The sequence below is a fragment of the Ambystoma mexicanum genome, chromosome 1q, assembly GCF_040938575.1.
Source record: "Ambystoma mexicanum isolate Mex_15411 chromosome 1q, UKY_AmexF1_1, whole genome shotgun sequence".
Lineage (NCBI taxonomy): Eukaryota > Metazoa > Chordata > Amphibia > Caudata > Ambystomatidae > Ambystoma > Ambystoma mexicanum.
This window is the reverse complement of record NC_090922.1, coordinates 157,920,908-157,947,014: the sequence shown is the minus strand read 5'-3', so window position 1 is coordinate 157,947,014 and position 26,107 is coordinate 157,920,908. Positions and strand designations below refer to the sequence as shown.

At 45.8% G+C, this 26,107-nt stretch overlaps 1 protein-coding gene and 1 pseudogene across 1 annotated transcript in view; one reads left to right on the top strand and one right to left on the bottom strand.

Annotated features, from left to right (window-relative positions):
• Positions 1 to 21,846, bottom strand: part of LOC138526007 (galactoside alpha-(1,2)-fucosyltransferase 2-like) — a 367,214-nt gene extending 345,368 nt beyond the window's left edge. Inside the window, exons 1-2 of the mRNA XM_069636297.1 lie at positions 21,777 to 21,846; positions 18,382 to 18,642 (exon numbers count right to left, since the gene is read on the bottom strand). Of these exons, the coding sequence (XP_069492398.1) occupies positions 18,382 to 18,398 (17 nt within the window). The 5' untranslated portion in view covers positions 18,399 to 18,642; positions 21,777 to 21,846. The remainder of the gene's footprint in view (positions 1 to 18,381; positions 18,643 to 21,776) is intronic.
• A 54-nt stretch (positions 21,847 to 21,900) lies between these two features.
• Positions 21,901 to 26,107, top strand: part of LOC138526003 (galactoside alpha-(1,2)-fucosyltransferase 2-like) — a 203,867-nt pseudogene continuing 199,660 nt past the window's right edge.

Sequence of the window (26,107 nt, the reverse complement as noted above, 5' to 3'; positions counted from 1 at the left end):
GGAGTCCCTCATTGTTTTTTGGCAGAACCAGTACAAACCATCCTATTGTGGAAGTACTGGAAGGGGTTAATTAGATTTTCCCTGGGTCTCTTTCCAAGGGGGCACTGTCCAGGCCCCCCTTGTGGAGTTTCTGGCTGGTGGCAGTGGTTACCACGCAAAATATTCCACCAGAATATTTCCTATGGGATTTTCCCATTGATTTTAAACGCACCACTTTTTGGTGCAATGTTAAAGATATCGCCGGTTTATTTATTTAATATAATATCACCGATTGGGTCTTGTCACCAGAACTCTTTTCAAAAATGGCGTTTGTATCCATCTCTGTAACTCCAACCATGGTCGGGCCCTTTGTTCCAATTTTTGGCGGTCTTTTCCACAGAAGCCCTCCAACTGGTGCCACTCTGTCTGGGTTCCACAGGATGTGTGCGTGGGGGAATTGGCACCTGGACTGCATTGCCTTTGCAACCCAAGTCGCACTCTGTTCTGATTGGCCTAGTGGTGAGCCGCCTGGCTCACCACTTAGCATGTATGAGTGACAGCTAGGCTGTTGAATGGGGGGTTTCTGCATAAAAGCAGGGCTTTTGGGACTGGAAATTCAGAAGTCGCCACAGAACCTAAGAAATCCGAAGAGGGGAGAAGCTGAGCCATCTGCAACGACGACACCACCGGTGGAGCCCTGCAGCAACGACCTCACCACTTTCCCGATGACAAGAGAAGATCTTCTGCTGAAAGAGTCTTCTTCCTCTGAGCTGGTGGGATCAACCAGTTTGCCATTCACCTTCCAGGACATCTCTTGGTCGAATCGCCAGTGCCAAGCACCCCGGCAGCCGGATAGCCGAGCTTCACCACTGTGACCGCGAATAAAAGGAACGCACCTTTTAACCGACGAACTCTGCGGCTGGTCTCTTCCCTGGGCAGTGCAACGACTCCAAGTTTCCTCCTCGACGAGATCCTCTCTTCCCCTGGTCGAAACTACGAACTGCATCCGCTGCCAGGAACAACTGCCACTGCTGGTGCTTCCTCACTTTTAAAGGTACTGTGTTCCACCTGGCCTTCCTTTCTACGGTTTGCTAAAGGTGACCCTTAAATCCTTGGCTTTCCAACTGGGTTGGCCCCCAGACCTTCTAACTTTACCTTCTGAATCAACCAAACCTCTTTTGAACATTTTTACAAAGATTTGAATGCATTTCTAAACTGTGTGATCTTGGGCACATGTCACCTTGCTCCATTTAATGTGGGCCTGGCCTATGCACTTTGTCTCTACATTAGACTCTGCCTTCACTAACTTGTTTTGGTCTTAGAAAAGTGTTGGGAACTGTTTTATTTTCATGACCTGCCTTTCTCTCTCCCTGTTACTTAATTATTGGAGTGCCATCTAAGTTACGCGCTCACATCTGTTTTTACAAATAGTGGTGTTTTGACTTAGACTTGTCTAATAATTCTCAAGGGAGGTGTGTATACTTTTCTGATTGTGTTTGAACTTGCTTTGATTTATAGTGCTAGTGTATTTCCTTAAGTGTGTGTTAAATAAATAATTATATACTTTTGATACCAAGCTCTGGTCAGTGTTTGCAGTGTTTTTAGCCCTATTGTGTATCCTCTGTATACTGCCCTACTCTTCTTGAGAGAAGTCTGACTGCTCAGCCACAGCTACCAGGTAAATCTGGGTGGTACAGACTGCTACCAATTGGGTTTACTGCTTACGCCTGTAGTCTTAATCTTCTTGCAGTGGTCACCAAGGGAACTGCACAGGATTCTGCCTAACAGGGGTGCAAAGGGACATGAGTCGGGCCTGCTGACAGGTGCCCGTCAATGCAGGGTGGGTGGGGGTGCAGGGGGACATGTGTCGGGGCCTGCTGGCAGGTGCCTGTCAATGCAGGGTGGGTGGGGGTGCAGGGGGACATGATTCGGGGCCTGCTGGCAGGTGCCCGTCAATGCAGGGTGGGTGGGGGTGCAGGGGGACATGAGTCGGGGCCTGCTGGCAGGTGCCCGTCAATGCAGGGTGGGTGGGGGTGCAGGGGAACATGAGTCGGAGCCTGCTGGCAGGTGCCCGTCAATGCAGGGTGGGTGGGGGTGCAGGGGGACATGACTCAGTGCTCACTGGTGCATGGTGACATGTGGGTTGGCTGGGGGGCATGGCCAGGGTGGATGGGCTGCCTATGGGACATGACCAGGGGTGCAGGGTAGTCCCCTGTGGTGTGGGCTGGCTGCAGGGCCTGGGGAGGGGGTACAGGACACACCTGGGAGGACACACACTGCAAAATCACATTTGAAACTCCACGCCTACCCCTCAGAATACATGTACCCCGCTCGCACAGGGCGGGTTGCATGTGATTCTACACGCGCACCCCCAAAATACACATACCCCGCTTGCACAGGGCCTGTCGCGTGTTTCTCCACGCGCACTCCCGAAATACACGTACCCTGCTCGCACAGGGCCTATCGCATGTGATTCTCCATGCGCATCCCCGAAATACACGTACCCTGCTTGCACATGGCCTGTCGCTTGTGATTCTCCACGCGCACCCCTGAAATACACGTACCCCGCTCACCCAGGGACTGTTGCGTGTGATTCTCCACATGCACCCCCGAAATACACGTACCCCGCTCGCACAGGGCCTGTTGCGTGTGATTCTCCACGCGCACCCCCGAAATACACATACCCCGTTCGCACAGGGCCTGTCGCGTGTGATTCTCCACACGCACCCCCGAAATACACGTACCCCGCTCGCACAGGGCCTGTCACGTGTGATTCTCAATGCGCACCCCCAGAAATACACGTACTCCGCTCGCACAGGGCGGGTCGCGTGTGATTCTCCACACGCACCCTCGAAATACACGTACCCCGCTCGCACAGGGCCTGTCGCATGTGATTCTCAATGCGCACCCCCCGAAATACACATACCCCGCTCGCACAGGGCCTGTCGCGTGTGATTCTCCTTGCGCACCCCCGAAATACACATACCCCGCTTGCACAGGGCATGTCGCATGTGATTCTCCACGCGCACCTCCGAAATACACATACCCCGCTCGCACAGGGCTTGTCGCATGTGATTCTCCACGCGCATCCCCGAAATACATGTACCCCACTCGCACAGGGCCTGTCGCGTGTGATTCTCCACGCGCATCCCCGAAATACACGTACTCCGCTCGCACAAGGCCTATCGCATGTGATTCTCCACGCGCACCCCAGAAATTCACGTACCACACTCGCACAAGGCCTGTCGTGTGTTCTTCTCTACACGCACCCTGCTGCGAGCAGGGTTCGTGTATTCGGAGTTTTACAGACGTTTTCGTGGTTGGGGGGCTGTATGCTGGTCCACTGGCCTGTACGCCATGTATGGGATTTTTGTTCAGTTCATGGCGCACGGGGCAGGGTTGGGGGCATAACTGGCACTGCTGCAGGTTCGCTGCGCCACTCTGCGCCACGGCTCGTTATGGATGTTAGAATCCATGAATACTGTGCGCCAGCCGCGTGCGCCACTTGTGCGCTGATTTCTATGAATTGCCCCCTAAATCTCTTCTGCTATCGAAATCTGGAACTGTGGACCCAGAATCCCCACCTTCCACAAATGACACATTATGTGATCCTGAGCAAATCACTTTTCATCACTGTGCCTTGTTTTCCTTACCGGTATGTAGAACGTTTCTTTCATATGAGTGCATCATTTTGTTCTGTAACTCCACAAATAAGGGTAGGGTAAACACACTAACACACACACACACCTTTTTTTCTGTTCAGCGTTTTAGTGACGCAAGCACATTAACATGGTTGTACAATAGACAGATATGCTGCCAAAAAGAGAGAGCAGCATCGTTTCTACCCACCTGGGTTTGAAGCCTGGCTGTCGCACACAGGAGTTTGCAGCTGCTGAAGACTCCTTGCTGGACCGAACGATAAGGTAATGGCTTTCCTCTTCTCCTTTATAAAGGGGCGTTCCTCGGTGAAAATGTGCCAACACTTATGCATTCATTCTAGGGTGAAAAACCTCGAGAAATTGTGACAAGGAAATGTGTGTTGCGTAAAAAGAGCTCGGGAAAATGTGATCTTTGAATTGATGTTGTTATCCATTGTGTGCGTGTCATTAACCGTACGCGTGGGGCTGCTCAGGTCCCACTGTTGTCAAATCGCCTCAACTCCTTTGCACTCAATTCGAATCAGAATACCATGAGGTTGTGTAGTTGGATCAATATCGTCCACATTTAAGTGCAATCAAAGTCACAATGACAAGCACTAGACGAGCTCAAAGGTACAGTCTGCACATATCGGGGTGAAAAGATCACCCTGGCAATGCAAGTATAAACTATAGAATATGTAAGATATTTTTAACCTTTCATTAACAACATCCACTGCATATGACAGCCCCAATGCGAAGATTAAGGGACAGAGGTTACCCAAAAAAAGATCACTGGGAAGCTAAAAAGAGTGCACGGTACTATGACCGAACTGCACATTCTACCTCAAAATGTAGAGGGCAAACCAATCAACTACAAAACCTTACACTAGCCGATTTTTTTTTTTATTGATTATGGACCCTGATACTTGGGTATATTAGGGGGGCTGTCTGTCTTTTTACTCAACTCCTTAGCACTGTCAGGGTCCTCTCGAGGCTAGTGAGTGGGGGCGTCTGTGTGTGTTGGGCGTGGGGCGGGGGTGTCGGGGGTGTCGGGTTCGCTGGGTCGGCATGAGCCCTAAAATCCGATCTGGCAGTTCTATGCAAAATCAAAATTGTAATCGCAAACCCATCTGCGCATGCTTGCTTGTGTTCAGCATGCAGGTCACAGGAGGTCGTAGCTTCACTGCGTGTGCAATGAGGCTGGTGTTCGATGCTCACTCGCAGCGTTGGAACCTCACCCCTCTCCCCCACTTGCGCCCCCCCCCCCATTAGTACCAAACCCCGGAGCCGGGCCATGGCAGGGTGAGTGATAGCTAGCTACAGAATGAGCGTGTCTACAGGGAGCCATCGTGCACCAGAGCTACGGGTTGAACTCCAAGACCACTGTCTAGTATCCCAACACGTGTGTCCCAGAGGATGTTTTGCTGCCTGGCGTGGATGTTGTCACAACTCTTTACGGATCTGATCGAGGAATCCTGTAATGCATTCCGTGTTCTAGTGCATCCAGTTAGTGCATTCGCTACAGCACAACTTGTTTACAATATATACATTTGTTTGGGGAATATATTGATCAAATGCAACAATCAAACCTGTACCCAACATCTTAGGCCCATTCGCCACACCACTGTCTGCACCAAACTGTACCTCTTGCAATATCCTGAAATATGCACCTGAAATCCTTTGTACTGCATCTTACTGTTATGTTTACTGTGTATGTAACCTTACTGCTCCCTGTAACCAGGCAAACAATTAAGCTATCTGTAAACCACACGTGATACCAATGGGTCTGGGCGTGTAACAAATGCAATAAATAAATAAATAAATAAATAAATTAAATTGAAATGCATATTGATAAGTTTGAGTGCCCCCATTATTAAGAAGATACCTCGGTGAGTTTAGTACCTGTTGCAGAGGTATGTGTTAAAATGAGATATTATGGTTGCTAATCATGGCAGGATAACTCAGTCCGCTGAGATGGATCATTGTGTATATAAACACTGTTGACGGTAACACTTACTGTGCAACAAATCACTGCACCTGATAAAAACGAACTTGTTTAAAAACGGACATGACATCATTATGGTGCATGTCTGTAAACCATCCCTAATTTGGACCATAATGCATTAGTCACGAGAGGTGGTTTGGTCATCAAATTAGGAGAGTGGAACCAACATGCTGAAGCTGCTACCCTGCCTTTACCATAGGATGATACCAGGGCTTTAGGTAGGCCGGAGTTAACGGCTGTGTTGGATGTGGTTCGTTCAGTTCCCCTTGAATAAGCACCTGGTGCGATTTCAAAGCCAAGAGACTCTGAGTTTACATAGGTGACTTGTAATATAAATACACGGCGCAGAGGCATCATCTGACCCCCAAAGCATCAATCTCTCCAAATGAATATATATGACTGGTAGTTTACTATCACATTTATGTTAGGGCGGTATCATAAATGAAACAAGCAGGAAGGCCAGTGCCCATTAGGCTTGAATCTCAGACACAGACATGTCATAACTAAAATATGAGCTTGTTCTTATGGTCCCAAAATTCTCTTTATGTTGATGCAACACACTAAGTTGCTTACATTGGTTCTATTTGTCCCCTTCCCCTTTCTCACTGATGTTCTTTTGAGTGATTTTGGGGACAGCTGATGATTCAGCGGGGCTTCTGGTGGCCTCCCCCATCTCCTCAGAGGGGGCTTTTATTTGATGTATGTGTTATAATGGAGATGCTTCCTAATGCAAACTCCAATGGGTGACCACATCGACACCCTTGCTCCAGGCTTGGCCGATTTCGATAATCACTCCTTTGCCACTGGAACGTTCCCTTCCTCCCTTAAGCACTCCCTTGTGCACCCCCAGCTAAATAAGTCATCTCCCAATTCTTCCTCTCCGGCTAACTGATGCTCGATCTCCATTACCCCTTTCCTGGCCAAACTCTTGGAATAGGTGGCCATCTCGCAGCTTAATCAGCACACTAAATCTGTTGGTTGTCTCCACGACCACCAGTCTGGCTTCACAGCTGCCAGAAGCATGGAAACAGCTCTCCTGAACTCCCGTGAAGACCTGCTCTCAAACCTTAATTCTAACCTTCCTTCTGTCCTCATTCTCCTCAATCTTCTGCCTTTGATACTGTCAACCATGCCATCCTGCTCAATTGCCTCCATGATAACCTGGATATCACTGATCAGGCCATGGCATGGCTGACCTCCTTTCTCTCTGACCGACCCTCCCAGGTCCAAACGGGGTCTTTCCTCTCTTCTTTCTCTCTCTTCACATGTGGTGTTCCCTAGGGGTCTAACCTCTGTCGCTGGCTGTTCAACCAATACCTGGCACTTCTTGCTCACAACATCACGTCCTTCTGCTCCAACGTTCAGTGTAATGCAGAGACACCCAGCTTTCCTTCAGGCTCCCCTCAGCCTCCTCTTCTCCTTCTCTCTTTCCAGATGGTTTGACCTCAATTCAGGTATGGTGTGCCCCCAATGTCTCTGCCTTAATGCCAGTAAGACTGAAATCCTCCTCATCTGAACAGTAGCTCCCTCCTTTCCTCTCTCTCTCTCTGGCCCCTCACCCTGGCCTGTCTTTTTGCTCCTACCTGTGAGGCTAAGAACCTTGGGGTCATGTTCAACTCCACCCTCTCCTTCTCTCCTTCTCTCCTCACATCTTGTATGTCTCTACGAAGTCAAAATATCAACCTCCCCTCCTCAGAGGTATTCTTCCTTTCCTCACTTTCCCCCAGAAGCTCACTGTCATAAGAGCTCTGGTCCTCTCTAGGCTGGTCTATTGAAACAAACTCTTTCTAAATCTTCCTGCGTCTACTCTCCGACCTCTCCAACTTATCCAGAACAGGACAGCGAGACTTGTCCTTGGCCTCAGGCCAAGGGATCGTATCTCTCCTCTCCAGCTCTGAAATCTCTTCATTGGCTCCCAGTGGCGGCAAGGATCAAGTTCAAGACCCTATGCATTGTCCACAAGGCTTTCTGGGTCCTGGGACCGCACTGCCTCCAACTCTCTCTTCCTAAACATCCACACTCTCGACCTCTCCGCTCATCCACTTCCAACTCTGTGAGGTCAATCGCTTTTCCAAGCAGAGAGTTGGGGTGCAGATCTTTCTCTGGCTGGGGCCTGCCTTTGGAACAGCCTCCCTGCCTCTCTCAAACTTGAGCAGAACCATCTTCGGTTCCAGAAGAAACTCAAGACCTTCCTATTTGCTTCTGCTTTCTCTCTTCATCTCCCATGCTGATTCCTGACTGCTCCATGTAATGGCCTCCTGGCTACCCTCTGTACTTGGGCCCAGATTTCTGCATGTCCAGTCGCACCTCACACTGCCTCCCGGCTCCCCTAGCACTTGTGGTCTGTATCTGCAACCCTACAGTCCTTTCCCTCCACACTTATGAGCCACCCGATAGCTTCACTTCATGATTTATCTGCACTGAACCACACGCTGGCTGCACTTTGGAGTTACCTGCCTTCTCCCTCTACCCCACCCTCCACCGCTCGGCACTTCTCCCTTTCCTCTTCCCTGCTCTTGCGCGATCTGAATGACACAAGGCCAAGTAAGATCGTTGTTTTGTCCTCCCTAAGTTTCCCCTTCCTGGGGGCGCATAACATGAGCCCCACCTTGAATTTCATTATTCTCCAAGTATACTAAGGATGGTAAAACATGTAATGTATTAGCTTAACACCTTGAGGTCTGCCTTTGAATAGCAAAAGCTCATTTAAAGTGATGCAGCCTTTAGTGTGAGAAGACTGGCGCCTCCCTAGGGAGTATGTGCATAGAGTATGTGTTTACTATTGGACATTCCTTGCAGGAGGTTAATAGCTACAGATGATCATTTGACAGCCAGACAGTGTTGAAGCTGAAACCCTAAGTGAGCACTTAAGAAAAGCTATTAGCACACCTGGCTTGGGTATTTTATTTGCAGAATTAAGGTGATTTGCTCACTGATTAAATTGCTTATATCCCTGAGTGAGAAGGATTTATTTGCAGACAACAATTTATTTAAAAACTGAACTAGAGGGAGATTTATTGCAGTATGCCGGCAGGGCTACCCGAGACACTGCTATGTTACACACAATACATGCTTTCAGGGCCTCATGACGTATTGTTTGGGGCAGGCGGTTCTTGCCTAGGCAGTCAGCCCCTCCTTTAGTCCTCTTCCAGCACAATTGGGCCACATACCCTTTCCAGAGCCAATTTCGAATCTCACTGAAAGCACCGGCTGATATTATGATCCTGGAGGGATCATATTAATTGATTGCACAGTACTGGGCTGTCTTTGGTTAAAGGGTTTGCTTCCTCATTGTCTGCTCTCTCCATTTGTCTAGGCCATTTCAGTAGAAGGGTGCCTAGACGGGAGAGAGCTGGCCAAATGTCAACGGCCCCAAGGTGAATTTATTTATTCTAGAATTTCAAAAGGTTCTTCACCTCATGTGTAGCAATCCGCATGTCTGTGTCAAACAAGGACTACACGCAGGTGAGCTTCTCACAGTTTTTCATTTAGTTGAGTGTATTTATACCATCAACATAGACATCATTGCACCCTTCTGTTTGCCAAGACCTGGGACAGAATGTAATCAGCTACAGAAATTGTACATTATGCTTAAGTCCCAGCTTCAGCACTTAACCAAATTGTGTGATCCTGGGCAACACACTTAATCGTGTTAAAGCAGATATTAAATATGAACGCAAATGTAAAAAGCACACTTGGTGTTAGAAATGCGCAAATAACCTCATTCACGAAGGTGAACTGTTTTTTATTGGGGGCTGTGCAGCAGTGCAAACAATGCTTTGGCTATCCCTCTACTAATGTATGACTTGCTCCCATCGCCCACATATGTGCTGGGAGTGCATTAAACAAAACAAAAAAACACATTTCTGTCCCTGTTTGGGGACAGAAATGCAAGTTTAAACAATGGCGGAGGCGCTTAAAAAAGTGCATGAAAGGGTACAAAATGACAATTTCATGTGTTGTGCTTCCCTATGCACCTTTTCTCAGGAGACTCGGAGGAATGTGCCTTATTTCTTGCCAATGTCAAAGCGCATTCCGTTTGTGAATTTGGGATGTGCATTCAAATGTTCAGAAGCAGCCCCTTATTTCCACAAATGCACAAAATTAGAAGGAAAGTGACTCTTAATATACATATGTGTGATGTACACATTCAGATGCCCTCTGAGAATAAGGCAGAACAATTTTTGGGGAAAGTGATGAGATATGCCTGTAGATCTTACCAGTTGTACCAAAAAAGGTTTTGAGAATGTGGCCATTCGTGTCTAACTGCCAAGATTTCTAGTCCCTAAACTGTTGAAATAATTGTCAGCCACAAAGTGTGATTTACATCTCAGTTTCAGCTGTTCAAACAAGCCGCACTCATGGCTTAATTGGCTATTGTGTTTCTTTTTACATTGTATTAGTGCCCATTAATTTTCTGCACCCCACAAAGTAATTTACGTCTTGGCTCACTCATGCAACTCGACTTGAAAACAATGTCCCTCTTCTAATCGTTGTCCATTGTCAGATACATGCACCTTCCTGGTAACTTCTAACCTGTATCCACTGCCCATGGTACTGCATTTGTACCGTCCTTGCTTGATGCTTCCAATCTGTCCTCTATACTCATGCTTGAACACTTGTACATTCTGTGAGGCTGCTAATCTGAGTTCTGTATGCATTTTAGGGTATGTGTATCTTTTTCATATGGCTACTGATCTGTGTTTTGCATGCATCCTATAGGTGTTGCTCGTTACCAGTGGCTGCTATATGCTAGGATACAAATACTCTCACTCTGTCCTGCTAATGCTGCCCTTGAAATGCCAAGCATTTCATATTCTCATTCTAGTGCATGTAGAGGAAGCAATGGGAAATTAAGATAAATACCATGACTTTTTTGATCATTGCCAGGCGATGAGGACAGGTGGGAAGGTACAGGAACAGAGGGGTGGGGGGAGTCGTGGGTGTACAGAGGTTGAAACCTTAAATAGGATGTCAGTGGTTTCATTGATGGTTTTCTCTTAAACCCTCGCCAATTTTCTAATATCTTGGGAGTTTATTATCTGTCCCCAAAATGGCACAAAGGATTTAGCAACGTCACCCAGAATCTGTGAGGCAGTGTCACCACCTTCATCCCGCCTGGGACGAGTTCTAGAAACTTCAACAGTGGTGGCAACATATACGCCTGGTAATAGTATACCTAAATAACAAGTACTCTCCCAATCTCTTGCCAACCATGGATATGCCTCATTACAGCAAACAAAGTAAACAGGATCTCCTACATATAGAGGTCTATCTTCACTAGTTAGCACAGCAACGTTCGTACATCCCTCAAATGTACCCATTGGTTGGGAACCCTCTCTTTGTATGCAAAATGGAACAGAGTTTGGACTATGGTTAACAGTATAGGAAGGAGGCATGGCATCCCTGTTACCTATGGGAGCCATTTTAAAGGTAATCATTGATTGGAAAGGTCTGGAAAGTCTATCAGAAGGCCTAATAGAAGCAACATTTAGCTTGCTCCTCTTCGCAAACAGAGAACATGATAAAGGTGCTAAAACTCGTTTTTCAAACTCATTAAGATTAGTCCCATCAAAATTACCAGTGACACTATCGTTCCTTCGGCCAAAGAATAATGCCCTAAGTGAAGCATAACAAGCAGTAGTTGGAGGGAGTGGATGTATATACCAGCCTAATCCCTTTTGCCCATGTTGTGGCAGATGTGAACATATCCAACAATTGGTCTTATTTAGAATGGCATGGGTGGCGTTCCTGATCATCAAGAGGGTGTTGTTTTGATAACCGCCTCTATGTTGGAGGTCTCGAGGACGAAGAGTGTGCGAAGGCACATAAGGTGGAGACACAGTGGAGACACTTGTAGTTGGCAATAAAACATCAAACGGATGTACACTCTCCAGATACCAAAACCCGAATGCCAATGCAATTATAATACCAGCTGTTATTGTGATCTGTATCCATTTGGCCCTCGGGGACCATGACCCTTGAAGGGCAGACTCATTATCAGCAAAATGATCAAGATCCTTTTCAGTACGAGTGGCCCCTAAAATAGGCACAGTTTCTCAGCGTCCGTTAACAAGCCTCACTGTTAGGCTCTTTTAGTTCATCCGTGGGTGGCACTTGACCACGTGGCCTATCTTGATTGAAGGTAACTTTACCGGTCCCTGCCTCTTATTGTATGCAGCAGAGGAATGATGAGGGACTGGCTCAACAGTGGTTTCTTGTGGGTTTCTTGTGGGCACAGAATCCAAGCTGTACTTTCCTATTCTATTACATTAATGTAATGTCAGCAGGCCATAAATCTAAATCCTGTTCCGTGATCGCAGATTGTACCTTACAACTCCAGGTACTGAATGATCAGTGAACAAAGCGTCATCGTTTCCTGAAGAATATGAAGAAGCAGAAACAAGATTGATTGATGACAAAGAAGAAAATGAAGAAGCATCAATCTCCCTAGGCCCCACGGGCTCAGGAAGGACTTTCGAAGAAGAAGCAACAATCTCCTCAGGCCCCATGGGCTCAGGAAGGACTTCCGTGACACCCTTGGTGTCGATCAAAGCAGGCTTGTTGTGTGCATCGGGATTATCAATTCCCTTCTCCTCCCCTTCGTCATAGGGCAAAGGAAAAGGAATCCTCTACACATGTGTCGCGTGGTTCCAGTGTTTCTTTCTGGGCACTCGTACTGCGGTTTGCATAGCCAAAATAATCTGGTGTGGTCCTTTCCAACGAGGTCCAAGGCAGGTGCCCCCCTCAACATTCTTTATCAGGATCCACTGACCAGGTTGGAGTCGATGACCTGGACCCTCATATTTTACAGGGAGGGCTGCTCCTACCTGTTGGTGAATCAAACGCATGTTTTGAGTCAACTGATCACAATAGTCAGACAAAAGCGTGTCCTCAATTTTTTTTCAACTGCTTGGACCTCGGTGCATTCCATACATTTGCTGGTCTCCACATGACCATCTTATAGGGGGAGAGCCCTGTCTTTGATTGTGCGGTCGTCCGCATTGATAGGTAGGCTATTGGCAAAGCGTCAGGCCATTTCAGATTACTGTGCGCACACACCATGGCAATTTTGTTCTTTAGAATTCCGTTATGGCATTCTACAAGGCCGGCACTCTGAGCCTGTCTGGCCGAGTGGAAGCCTTTATCAATCTGCAATCCCGCACATACTTGCAGAATGACAGCAGAGCTAAAATGTGGACCATTATCGGACCAAATTACTCTCGGCAAGACAAACCTTGGAAAATATTCCTTAAGCATGGTCTATGAAGTTAACATTGCTGTGACATCTTTCAGTGGGAAAGCCTCAACCCATTTGCGAAAAGGCACAGATCACAACTAGTACAGATTTATAGTTTTGGCATCGTTCCATCTCAATAAAGTAAAAATGGATCACCTCAAAAGGCATGGAGGGGGGACCAAAATTACCCTTCCCAATGTTATGTTGCAAACATATCATGCAACTCTGCACCAAATCTTCAGCAGTTTTCTGGATATTAGTGTTATACCAGATGGGATCTAACACATTTGTGTGTTGGGCCATGAGCCATGGTGACCATAGCAGTGACATAGGCATTGGGTAGCATCCATCTTTGCTTCTCATTATCCAACCAACAACCCTCATCATCTAGACCGGCTGGACCGTCAACCCACTATTTAATTTCTTCTGGGGTAGCTTCAGCCTGAATGTCTTTTAAACATCTAATCGCTTTGTCCATCATGCAAGTGTCATAACCCATCTTGTTGGATCGAGCAAGTACATCTTTGAGTGCAAATCAATAGCAGTCTGGCTATTCTGTCAGCAAAAGTGTTCCCTTGTCCTACATCGCCCGTCACTTTCTGGTGTGCAGCACACTTCATTATTTCTAGTTGTGTAGGAAGCGCAAGTGCTGACAGCAACCGGACTATCAGAATGCCATGTTGAATTTTTGTTCCATGTGAGGCCAAGAATCCTCTCTCAGCCCATAGTCGACCAAAATTATGAACCACCCCAAATGCGTACTGACTATCTGTATATATATTTACACTAAGCCCTTCAGAAATGTCACAAGCTCTGGTTAGCGCAATAATCTCTGTGGCCTGTGTAGAATTATTCGGAATTTGTTTAGTCTCCACAATAGTGCTTAACTTGGTGATTGCATAAGTAGCGGTGGATGTACCATACAGAAGTTTAAAACAGGAGCCATCACAGAATAGCTCCCCTTGCGGATTCTTTAAAGGTGTATCAATTAAATCAATTATGCCCTTAGTTTCTTGTTCTGTAATAAAGAGGCAATCATGTGACATTTCGTCACTGCAATCCTTCTCTTGTAGAGAAGGCAATAATTCAGCCAGATTCAATGAACAACATCTCTTAATTTGGATATGCGGTGCAAATAGAATCAGCTTGTATCTTGTTAATCGGGCTGATGTGAAATGCGTTTGCGTTCTGTTTAATAGAACGTCTACGGAGTGGGGTAACATCACGGTTAAGGAATGACCTAAAACCATACCCTCACTTTGTTTTACAGATGCAGCAGCAGCAGCTACATCTCTCAAACATCTTGGCAAAGCACATGCAACAGGGTCTAACGTGGAGGAAAAATAGCCGCACAGCCTATTCTTGCCCCCATGTTCCTGTATCAAAACAGCCAAAGCACATCCATCACGTTCAGTCACATACAAAACAAAGCCTTTCTCATAATTTGGTGTTCCAAAACTGGTGCTGAACACAGCGCAGCCTTAAGCAGATCAAAAGCGTTCTGGTAATCCATGTTCCACAGTAAAGGCAAAGAAATGTCCTTCTTTGTCAGTGCCAACATAGGTTCTATCAACAAAGAAAAATTTGGGATCCACTGTCTACAATATGAGGCCATGCCTATTTAAGCTCTGACCTCTTTCTGTGTATTTGGTACAGACATATCACAGATGCTTTGTATCCGTACAGGTGTCAGTCTTCTTCCCTCTGTCGACAGGAGATAGCCCAAATAGGCGACCTCCTGTCGACAATACTGAAACTTCTTCAACAAAGCCTTATGCCCATGCTCTGCTAAATGAATAAGCAGCAACACAGTGACTTCTTTGCAAGCAGCTTCAGAATCAGCAGCTAGAAGTAGATCATCAACATATTGCAACAACATGCACGTGGATGGTAACTCAAGTGTATCAAGCTGTTCTTTCAACGCTCTACTATAGATGCTTGGACTCTCAGTGTACCTTTGTGGCACACGAGTGAATGTGAACGAGCGTCCCCCTAGGGTGAACGCGAACAAATACCTGCTATCAACATGCACAGGGATACTAAAGAAAGCATTTTTCAAATCCACAACACTAAAATGTGTAGCCGTGGCTGGAATCATAGTCAGAATTGTGGTAACATCTGGCACAATCGAAACTATGGAGCAACAACCTTATTAATTGCGCGCAAATCAATAATAAAACAAAAAAGGAATTGCGTTATCCCCTTTCTTGTAAACTGGTAAAATCGAACTATTACACACACTCACTGCAATTTCCTCAATTACACCTCGGTGTACGAAATCGGAAATAATACTCTTCAAAGCCTGTTCACCTTCAACCAAAATCTTATACTGCGGAATACGCTGCAATTTAACTCCTGGTTTCAACACAATTTTAACGGGTTCAATTTGTAAAATTCCAGCGTCATTATCATTAACTGCCCATAAACATGTAGGAACCTTATTCAATTCGATTGGTAAAGGCATAGACAAAAATTGTGGAACTGAAATTTGTTGGGGCGAAATCGTTAAGTACACTCCATATGGAGAACAGTAAATCACAGCATTCAATTCCGTTAATAAATTCAATCCCAACACATTTTCGCCACAATTTGTCATCAATAGAAATGGACAAGAATCAGTGAATGGTCCCAGTGAAATTTGTACCAGCAGAGAGACAGGACTTACCACTGGCGTATGAGAGAACCCTACAGAAATGTTGTTCTGCCCTGATAGTGAATATCTGGAACACATGAATGATCTATAGAACACTTCTGTGCTCCTGTCTCTATCAAAAAGAGATGCTCCCTATTCCCCACCTTCATTTCAATGTAGGGCACTTTCTAATCGACGGGAATAGGTATTGGTTCCAGACCCTGCTTCAGGCTGTCCTAACGGAACAGTATATCGTCAGATCCAAAATCCTCAGAAAAATAGTCATTCAAAGGATTATCAAAAATATTCCCACTAGTAACACTCTGTTGCTGATTATCTTGTGATAATGTCTGTTGATTCTGTGCAGACTGACTTCTACCAGGACCCCCTATCCCAGGACGGCCTTTGGATCATCTACCCATTGCACCATATGTGCTGCTTGATCTCTGCTGAAGGATCGGACATTGCGCTCGCCAATGACCCTCCTGTCTACAATATGCACACTGGTTCATATGTACAGGACCCAGTTGTGCGCCACCCTGTGGTGTAAATGGATCTCTGAACTGTGTATTCCCACCTCTGGCTCCTCTAGCTATTTTCTCCAATAATACTCTAGTTTTCCGGTCTCCCTTCTTCTTTTCCACCTTCTCCGTCTATGTATTAACCCTATTTTCATAGTACTGAGCCATGTGTAACACTTCAGAATGTGATTTCGCTTCCCATGCACTCTCAAATGTCATGATCTGTGATTGGATTTCAGGCAATAATCCACGCACAAACTTATCAACGAACAGCCTCTTTCACGGATCTGTACTTAAGTCTTGACCACTAAAATCCGAAAATACTTGCTCAAATCTGTTAAAATAGTCAGTTTCACCCTCTGACTTCAATTGCATGTAAGCAGTAAGCTTATCCCATTTGATTCTTTTTTCAGGAACCAGAGTTTTCAATTTAGTCACTTTTCTATCTGGCAACATCAGTATCACCTGTGGCGGTTTCTCACCGGCATTCCTTCCCCCATCTATTCGTACTAAGGCATTGCATGTATCACCCTTCCCTGCCTGATTGTCTCCAGTTCTAATCTGCTTCCACAAATCAGCAGGAAGGATCACGGGAAACAACAAATCTGTATCACCCAGCGTGAAAACTGATGAATGCAAAACAGATTCAATTTCTTTATAAAATCCTGTTGGATTCTTCCTAATATCTGGAATTGATTGCCTAATGGTATTCACTTCCTGTCTAGAAAAGGGAACATGGACAAACTGTGAGACATAATGTGCTGCAATAGTAGTGGCAGGTGTTCCTGCTGCAACAGTAGCTGGAATCTCTACTTTTGGAACAAATGTCGGAGGAACCGCCCTCATCGGCAATTGTAAAGTAGGCAAATCTGAACGTCAATTAAGCAACAAGGCTAAATCAAGTGACAAAGTAGTCAAAGCAGTATCGGGCAAAAATGCTCTTTTATAAATAACCATCAAATCTGCGGCACAACATTCCTTTCTCTTCATAAATTCATCTTGTAGATACTCTACCATCACCTGTAACACTTTCCTTTGCATTGCCGGAGCATACTGACTAAACGTGTCATGCACTTCAATGGGAGAAATTGAAACATCCGAAATCCACATAAGAGCATCTCTTGTACAAATGCGAATTTCTTCACTCATTGGTTTCATTGGAGGAAGAAATCCCTTCTGCACATATGAAGCTTGTCGTTCATTACCATCCATTTCATCGTCCTGTAATTGATCTAGCTCCCTTTTAAACTCAAATACCTTCTCTACATGCTCATATACTTTCTCTGCAGTGTCCCTTGAGTGGGCAAGGACATTCAAATCCCTCAACCCCTGTGGGACATTCATGTCTGTTAAATCACTTCATATATCAACTAAATACGTTCCTATCCCTTCTATCAAAATATTCTGTTCAGGAATACCCCCTTGGTCAGAAATCGCAACTAAAACAGCTGATTCATCACCCTCTTATATGTACTTTTTAGCCCATGTATACAATTCTCTCTTTCTGCCTTACTGTGCCACAAGTCACTATTCTTGGGTCAGCTCCCACCCCTTCAACCACTCCCGGTGGAGCAGAACCACCTGGCAAAGAGTCAATAGATAGCGGAGGCAATACTGCTGGCAGTGCAGACGGAGCTATGGGGACAGCAACTGTCGGCAAGGGTGGAGGTGCAGGAGGGGGAACAACAATGGGAGGAAGAGGAACAACAATGGGAAGAGGAGGAACAACAACGGGAGGAGGCACATAAGGAGGTGCTGCAGTTGAAACAGTTCTACGTTCATTCAATAATTTATTAAGTAACTCATCTGATGTATGAAAATCATGAAATGGATATATCTTTTGCACATCTAGTTGAAAAGCCCTATCCATACTTCTAATGGATTCTGACTGTACCCGCTGATCATGTAACAATGCTTTCTCAGCATTCATCATGTGTCTACGTGCATGCTTTTCTATACCTCTGAGTTTCTGCATAGCTTCCTTCCTCCAATCTCTAACTGCATCAAATGTTGCAGGCCTAGTCTTTTTCCTCAACAATACAGATTCTAAATGCTCTAGGCAGGCAATTTCAAAACTACCATAGACTGGCCACTGAAGTTCGGAAACATGTCTGGTCTGTCTGTGACAAATTTCATTACATGCTATAGTTCCTAGGCCATACTTACATAAAATAAGCCAGCGACCCACCGGGTGGTGCCGGTTGGCCTTGTTTCAAATATTGTCTCTCTCTGCGGAATAATACCCTGAAACAGGATGACAATTTCGCAGGCATATCAAATCACTGTCTCTACCTGGCGTCGTTTGTATTTGCAAAAACAAAACTGCAACCAATATCAGGACTTTTAAGAATCGGGGCACGACTCACCTGATTTCAAATTTCATAGGGATCTGATCGGATTACAAATTGTTGTGGCTGGAGTTTTCACAAAACAGGCCTCGATACGGGGACCCTTGCCATGATGTCCTACTAAACGCTGCTCACCATTCAGGGATCGGGTGTGCAGTACTGTGGAGGAATCCCATCTCACTTTGCAGGGGCCCCCGTCACTCTCCGATCCTAGTCCGGCAGCCTCGTTTTCATCTAGCGATGTGACATCAATCCTGAGGGTCCCTATTCGGGTGCCATCTGAAAGATTAAAGAATATCGAGGCTTAATACCACATAATAGAAATAAAACAGTCACAAGTACTAAGGTACAAGCACACTTTATATTAGCAGAACAGCTGTCTGGCTCTCAACACCCCGCAATGTTTGTAAGCAGACACCGTGAGATGAGAGAGAGTTGGACATTTCAAAAACATGAGTATTTATACATTTTTTCTCACAATCCGAGACACATCGTCCAGCCCCTCTTCATGTAAAACATTTACCTAGGGTACATAGCCTTTCCACATAACTAATACATGTTAAAAAATTCTTGAATAGCTGGTTGTTTTCTGTTAAACACTTCATATGTTTTTCAAACATTGGACACAAAGGTAACAGTCCTTATTTCATTTACTTATATTTGTCTACCATTTGTTCTTAAGTTTAAAGTCAGCTTAGTTTCAAGGAGCGAAAACAAAGATTTCTGCAAAAGCACATGTTCAGCTATTCATCATTCTGTGTCGCTATTTGAATGGGGAAGACACTGTTGGTACAGATGGCATCTAAATTACTGATTAGCACAGCTCTTGTTTAACTCCAAGGTTTCCTTAGTGCAGGACAAACAATCCACCTTAGCAGCTTCAGCATGTTTATCTACGTTGGCATAGTACAAAGCTCAATTTGCTCTGCTGGAGCCGAAAACACAAATTCTAACATGGGACAGAAAACAGGAGTTAACTTAAAATGGCGGTTAACTTAAAATGGCGGAGTAGTCAGCCTATTTCAGGTTAATTCCAATGCGATTTACAGTGCGATGCGAATGTGCTTAGGCCAATGTTTACTATCAGATGGTATTCATGCACAATATACTTTTACAAGGTTCTTGTACCCCGTCATTGTTTTGGTTTTAGAGGGCCCTATATGTATCTTTGGCCCCCAAAATCCTCAAGATGGCCATGTGCACGCAGGGGTTTTTGTTGCTTCTTTTTGTCTCCGTACAGTGTATTTTGTGTCACTAAGTTACTGTGTAGGTATGACTCATGTGGTTCATGGCCATCCAATTGGTAGGCGCAGAAGAAGGGGTCAAGCGCCAATACCCTCCACCTTTCTTGTCACAAAAGATCTTTTGTTGACTACTACCTGAAAATGGTGGACGAAGAGAGGGAACTACTACGGAGACCTGGAGACACAGCCCTGCTCAGATGCGCAGTCTTTGCACATTTGTCATGTACATGAGGTTTCGTTCTGAAGTTACTTCGAAATGTCACTTTTTTCAGTAAAATGTGTGTAAATACATATATGCAGGGAGACATCGCTTACTTTTATTTACAGTCATAATAAACCACACTCATGTTCTTCTATACATAAACTGAAAGGGGAAATTCCTACATCTCCTGTTGGCGGTTCTGGGCGAGTACAGAAAATAGTAAGGGAGGTGCACATGAAGACATTATGTCTGTTACGGTAATCGGACCCGTAATGGAAATAACTTCTTTATGTCATGGTGTGGTGTGCGGGGGGGGGAGTAATTGGTGCCGTAATGGAAATAACTTCTTTATGTCATGGTGTGCGGGGGACCCCTTTGACTTCAAAAAGAAATTGTTTCTTTTTGAAGTCATTTTCCATTACGGCCCAATTACCGTAACAGAAATAGGTGTTCCCCCCCCAACCCCATGACATGGAGGCCTCCAACCTGGACTGTATCGTAAATAATTTCTTTATCAAGTCAGAGTGACTTCAAAAAGAAACTTTTTGTTTTTTATCTTAAACGGGTCCCCGCACACCATGACATGGAGGCCTCCAGCTCCATGACGAACTTGCGTTCCTGCTGCAGGGAGCTGGAGGCCTTGTTACCTGTCCTGGATTGCAATGGATTCAAAGGTAAGAAAATGTATTTTGTGCAAATGTGTGCGCGTGCATCTAAGTGTTTATGTGTATATAATGTAATGTGTGTGAATGAGGTGAGTGAGTGCATAATGTATGGGAGGCTGCCTGGGTGTGCGTGTATGATGAAAGGATGCACCTATAAATGTATGGGTGACTGGGTGTGTGTGTGTGTGTGAGTGTATGGTGAATACTCTGGTTACTTACCAGTAATCTAATCTTCGTTACTCCTAGTCCTACTCCTCCCCATTACAGTACTTGTGTATTAGGCACGCTGCCTCATACACAAGGGCTAGGATGAGGTAGAGGGATGTGAATGTAATGCCTGGCTTAGTTACCTGTAATCTTCATTATTCCTAATCCCACTCTTCCACAACCCAGTACTTGATTATGAGGCACACTGCCTCATAGGTAGGTATTGGGACAAGGAAGAGCGATGTGGAGGTAATTCTGGGTGAAGAGCTGATTTTGGCAGTTGGGGTGGTAGTCTAGGCCAGCCCAGAGTGTGGTGCGAGATGTGAATTATTGCCAATACGTGGGAGGGGTCTGTCAGCAAGGCTCGCAGGGGGTGGGCCAAATCTTGTGCTACGCCACTGATTCTCAGGAATATATCTTGCACATTGTAGTCGATATTTGTGCCCCATTGCCTGTGATGGATTGCCATCTGGCAAGGGTGTAGGAGCCCAAGATTTTTGATTCATGTTAATGTTCTGCTAACCAGAGCTCCCTTTCATAAGCTCCATACCACAAGCATGGTGTACACGCATGCCCTGCTGAATCAGTATCATGAGCTGCAGCACCTTCTCTCCAGTGGCACAGAGCAGTTTCAGGGGTCACGGCTGCCCAGTTGACAGCTGCTGTGACCACCAAGTGAATTCAGCCCTGAAGCTGCATTTCAAATCTGAACCTCTGTTCCAAAACAACATAGACATGAGTAATTACTATTAAAAGCCTTGCCTGATTTAGGATATGATGGATAGTAATTCACTTAATTATAAGAAACAACATCAGATTGATATCATGCATGTGCCAGCAATGTGAGCCCAATCCAGGCCAGATTTTTAAGTATTGTGTGTATTCTGGACAGACAGCCTGGACTTAAATAACGGACGTTAACTGCATGTACCAGAGTACTTTGATGGAATCGTGTTGCAGTGAACTTGCATTTGGGCGTATGGATTCAGTCTCAGTCCTTATGTCATTTCACATCTTTCTCATTCCATTCAGCATTTGGTTAAATAGACCATTCATACTTCATGTGAGCTGATTATAACAAGTGAATGCACTTACATTTCACGGCACGGATGAGGAGTTGTATGCATGTGTTAGTACTCTTGTTGACTGGTTTCTTTGAGTCACGTGAGCGTCAAGGCACACGTGACGATTCACGTATATTTTCACCCGTGAGGTGCTTTACTCGGATGACATGGTACCGAGCAGCATCCGAATGACTATGTGGACGACATAATTTGAGCAGGAGACGGCACTTTCTTCTTGGAGGTAAGACTGTTTTCAGTCTCCTATTGCGGTTAGCGTACACAAACGCTCACGTTTGCAGCAAGATATTGCTGAACTGACTTTCAGTGTGTGGTCTTCGTGTTATTTTGTCTCTAGACGCAGATTTTTGCTTCATGATACATGCTGGAGCACTGCAGTGACCCGACGCATTCTTATTAAGTTGGTTTGCTGAACAGCCTGTCATTTTCAGGTAACTCACACCAGGGTGACATTGGTTGCAGATTGCATGATGCTGGGGCATATAAACCGTCTGGTTTAGGGATTTTACACCCTTTCATACAACTTGCATTTTCCATTCTGTTTTATATAGGTTCTTTGGAGATGACATTTGGATTAATTTCAAAATAATTTTCAGCATAGCAGCTGAACCAGCAGGACTTCAATTAGGTAACATATATTTTATTTGATCATAGCTGCAGCTCGAGCATAATGGGCTGCACACAAGAGGTGTGGTGGTGGATTAAGGAGCACACAGTATTATCAGGGCACGCCAGTAGTTATATAGATTTAGGTTTGTGAGCAGGCACTTTGTCCAGGCACAGCCACCGGTAATTTGGGGCTTAAATTTATGGGCAGCACATTTCCTGACTAGCCTAGTTGGGCCATTGTTAATATAGGCCAATGGTGTACAGTTGGGTGATTTAGAACATGTTGGGTTTGCAATTGATAGGCACTGTAGAATGGTCCGTTGCATTATTTTGTATATTTTATTTTATTCACAATGAGGCTAAATTTGGCCGATGGCCTTTGTGTTTTTCTTTTCTTTTCTGTGATCTCACTGTTTATTTTACATGATGACATGGTCCTGGAACATGCATGACGATCATGTCACGGTGACTTTGGTAATGTATGTATTCACATTTTTTCATTATTCTTGAATTTGGTTTGTGTTATCCCATGTATTCATCCATTGGAATCCATGTGCTTGTATATGTCATATTTCAAATGTTTGGGTTTCCTTGGATATTTTGATGACATTGATTTTCTTGGTATCATTGGTGGTTTGATTGTATTGCTTTGTCCATGGAATCCAGATATTTTGCCTTGAGAAAGACCGCAGAAGGTCGAAACACGTGTTGGCAAATCATTCTGGCTGATGACAAGAATCTGAATACAAGAGACATTTGACATACATTTGCGTGTTTCTGTTTTTTTGTTGGATCATAATCAGTCATCTTATTGTCAGTTCCTAGCAGCGCAACACACTTAGTGGAGCTCAACCTTTTTTTGGTTTTGTTATCCTGGACTTGCAACACTGCAGGGAAGAGGGCTGATTGGTTGAGTCTCTTCTTTGATCCTTCATGAGTTCTGGTAAGACCTCTCTCCAGCAGAACAACCTACCAGCAGGAGCTGCTCTGGGAAACAGGTGATGCTGGAAATGCATTGGAGGGACAGGGCCTCGCTGTCCTTGTTCTGTAGTTCTTTTTCATGTGTGTTCTGTATTGTTTTCTGCCCAGGAGTCCATGTGGGACGCCTGGCAGTGCAGCTCTTCCTCTTTTTGGTTTGGTGTACAAACCCTTGGGATACCCTTATGGCACCCATGGGTGGGGGTACAATCCAGTGCCCCTACGGTATGTGTTTGGGCACCTGTGTGTGACCCACAGGGCAGGATATGGGCTGGTGGCAGCTCCATTCTGAATTTGACAGGTGCTCTGAGTATCCTCCATTTTGGGATACCCAGGCCCTGCCATTGGAATCAGTTGATTCCTGATAGGAGACAAGATGGCCACTGTGGCCTCTTGCTTTCTATTGCCTGTTACCTTGTTTTTCCCAAAGTCCTGGGAAGCCCTGACTCTGTCCCTTCCCCCTGACTGGCTGTTGGGTGGAAATTCCATATATGGTAGTGTCAGGAAGTCCACCTCAGACTGGTTGTAGCCTTCCCAATGACTGTATGTTGTGGGTACGCCCGTGGGGTGGGACCTGGGTGAATGGAGTGTGTGACGAATATGCATTTCATGTTATGGGTGTCTAGGACCTGGTGTTTGACACACTGACTGAGATAGCCCTGCCCGAAACTGAGAAGAATGCAGTGTGGAGTGCTGAATGGCAGACTGATTGTCCGAATCCACATTCCGTGTTGTGAGTGTCTAGATGGAGAAGAATGGCCTGAATGTACTGTGAGCCTGATTGGCTGCCTGACGGCCTGAATGCCCTTCTGAGTGATTGGTTGCCTGAGTGTGACCCAGCAATGTGAATGAAAGACAGAACAGTATATCTGGGGGCCTCTAACTGCTAGAAATTGTTCAGAAGCTGAAGTTGATACTTGATGCTTATCCTTGAAGCTCAGCTGGAAGAAGAAGACTTGCTGCTGCATTGGCTTCGAACCGATCTGAAAGCTGTCAAGTTTGTCGAGGACTGATCCGAGAGAGGACCTGGCTAGGAGACCTCTTCCCGAGCTACGAGGGGCCATTGTGCACCGCTAAACCTTCAACGAAGTGCCCCGGAAGCCAGCCCTCGAAAGACTGTCGACTGGAGACAGGGATCGCCGAGGAAACAGAAGTAAAGCACGCGGACATTTTGTCCACCGTTGTTGACCAGGGTTCGGTGGACCGCCGTAACCGCTGGAGGCCTGTCGAAGCCGTGTTGCCCAGAAGTGGGGACAGCTTGACGCTGTGCCGATGGGGTGGGACCTGGGTGAATGAAGTGTGTGACGAATACGCATTTCATGTTATAGGTGTCTAGTATCTTGTGTTTGACACAATGACTGAGATAGCCCTGCCCGAAACTGAGAGGAATGCAGTGTGGAGTGCTGAATGGCAGACTGCTTGTCCAAATCCACATTCCGTGTTGTGAGTGTCTGGATGGAAAAGAATGGCCTGAATGCACTGTGAGCCTGATTGGCTGCCTGACTGCCTGAATGCCCTTCTGAGTGATTGGTTGCCTGGGTGTGACCCAGCAATGTGAATGAGAGACAGAACAGTATATCTGGGGGCCTCTAACTGCTAGAAATCATTCAGAAGCTGAAGTTGATACTTGATGCTTATCCTTGAAGCCCAGCTGGAAGAAGAAGACTTGCTGCTGCATTTGCTTCGAACGGATCTGAAAGCTGTCGAGTTTGTCGAGGACTGATCCGAGAGAGGACCTGGCTAGTAGACCACTTCCCGAGCTACGAGGGGCCATCGTGCACCGCTAAACCTTTGCCGAAGTGCCCCGGAAGCCAGCCCTCGAAAGACTGTCGACTGGAGACCGGGACCGCCGAGGAATCAGAAGTAAAGCACCCAGACATTTTGTCTACCGTCATCGACCAGGGTTCGGTGGACCGCCGTAACCCTGGGAGGCCTGTCGAAGCTGTGTTTCCCAGAAGTGGGGACAGCTTGACGCTGTGCCGCCGATGACCGGAGCCGCAACACTCCATTGCGTTAAGACATTTGAATCCAAGGACTCTCTCGCCAGCACTGCCAACCACTTTGTCCCGCCGCAGAAAGTCGAGTCCGCTGAAACTCCGACGAGAATCCACCGGTGGGTTTCCCGCCACCCGAAGACCACAAAGACGCCAATGACCCGACGCCCTTGCTGGGCCAAAGTTCTTTAGTGAATCTTTGTGACAACTAACTATCGACGTCGAGGTGCACCGCATGCATCGTCCTCACAGGACGTCCACGACTGATCGACGACCAGCACCGCCAGGACCGAAACTGCGGTCTCAACGCCATCGAACCTTTTCATCGACGACTCTCGATGCCAAGGTTCACCTTCCTTGAGGACTATCAGCGATCCGTGACTCCTGCCTTAAAGGGGGTCACTCAAGAACGATCTGTCAATGACCCATCGAAGAAATCTGCTATTACAGGTACACTGGATTGATAGAAACTTTATAGAAGGAAATAAGACTCTAATAGACAATATATGGACTGGGCTTGGTTTATATCTTTATTTACATGTTGCCGAGGTGGGGGGATTCTCATACAGAACTGTGCCTAGTGATAGGGGCCCAATGTTCTGCCTATTGTTTTAACCAACCTGCTTTCCTCCTATGTCTATTTGTGGTTCACTTTATTAACTGATTTGTATGACATTTTAGCTGAGTACAGTTGATGCATTTTAATGGAATCAAAGCATAATTGTATTACAACATAGAAACTGTATATATTTACCATTTTAGA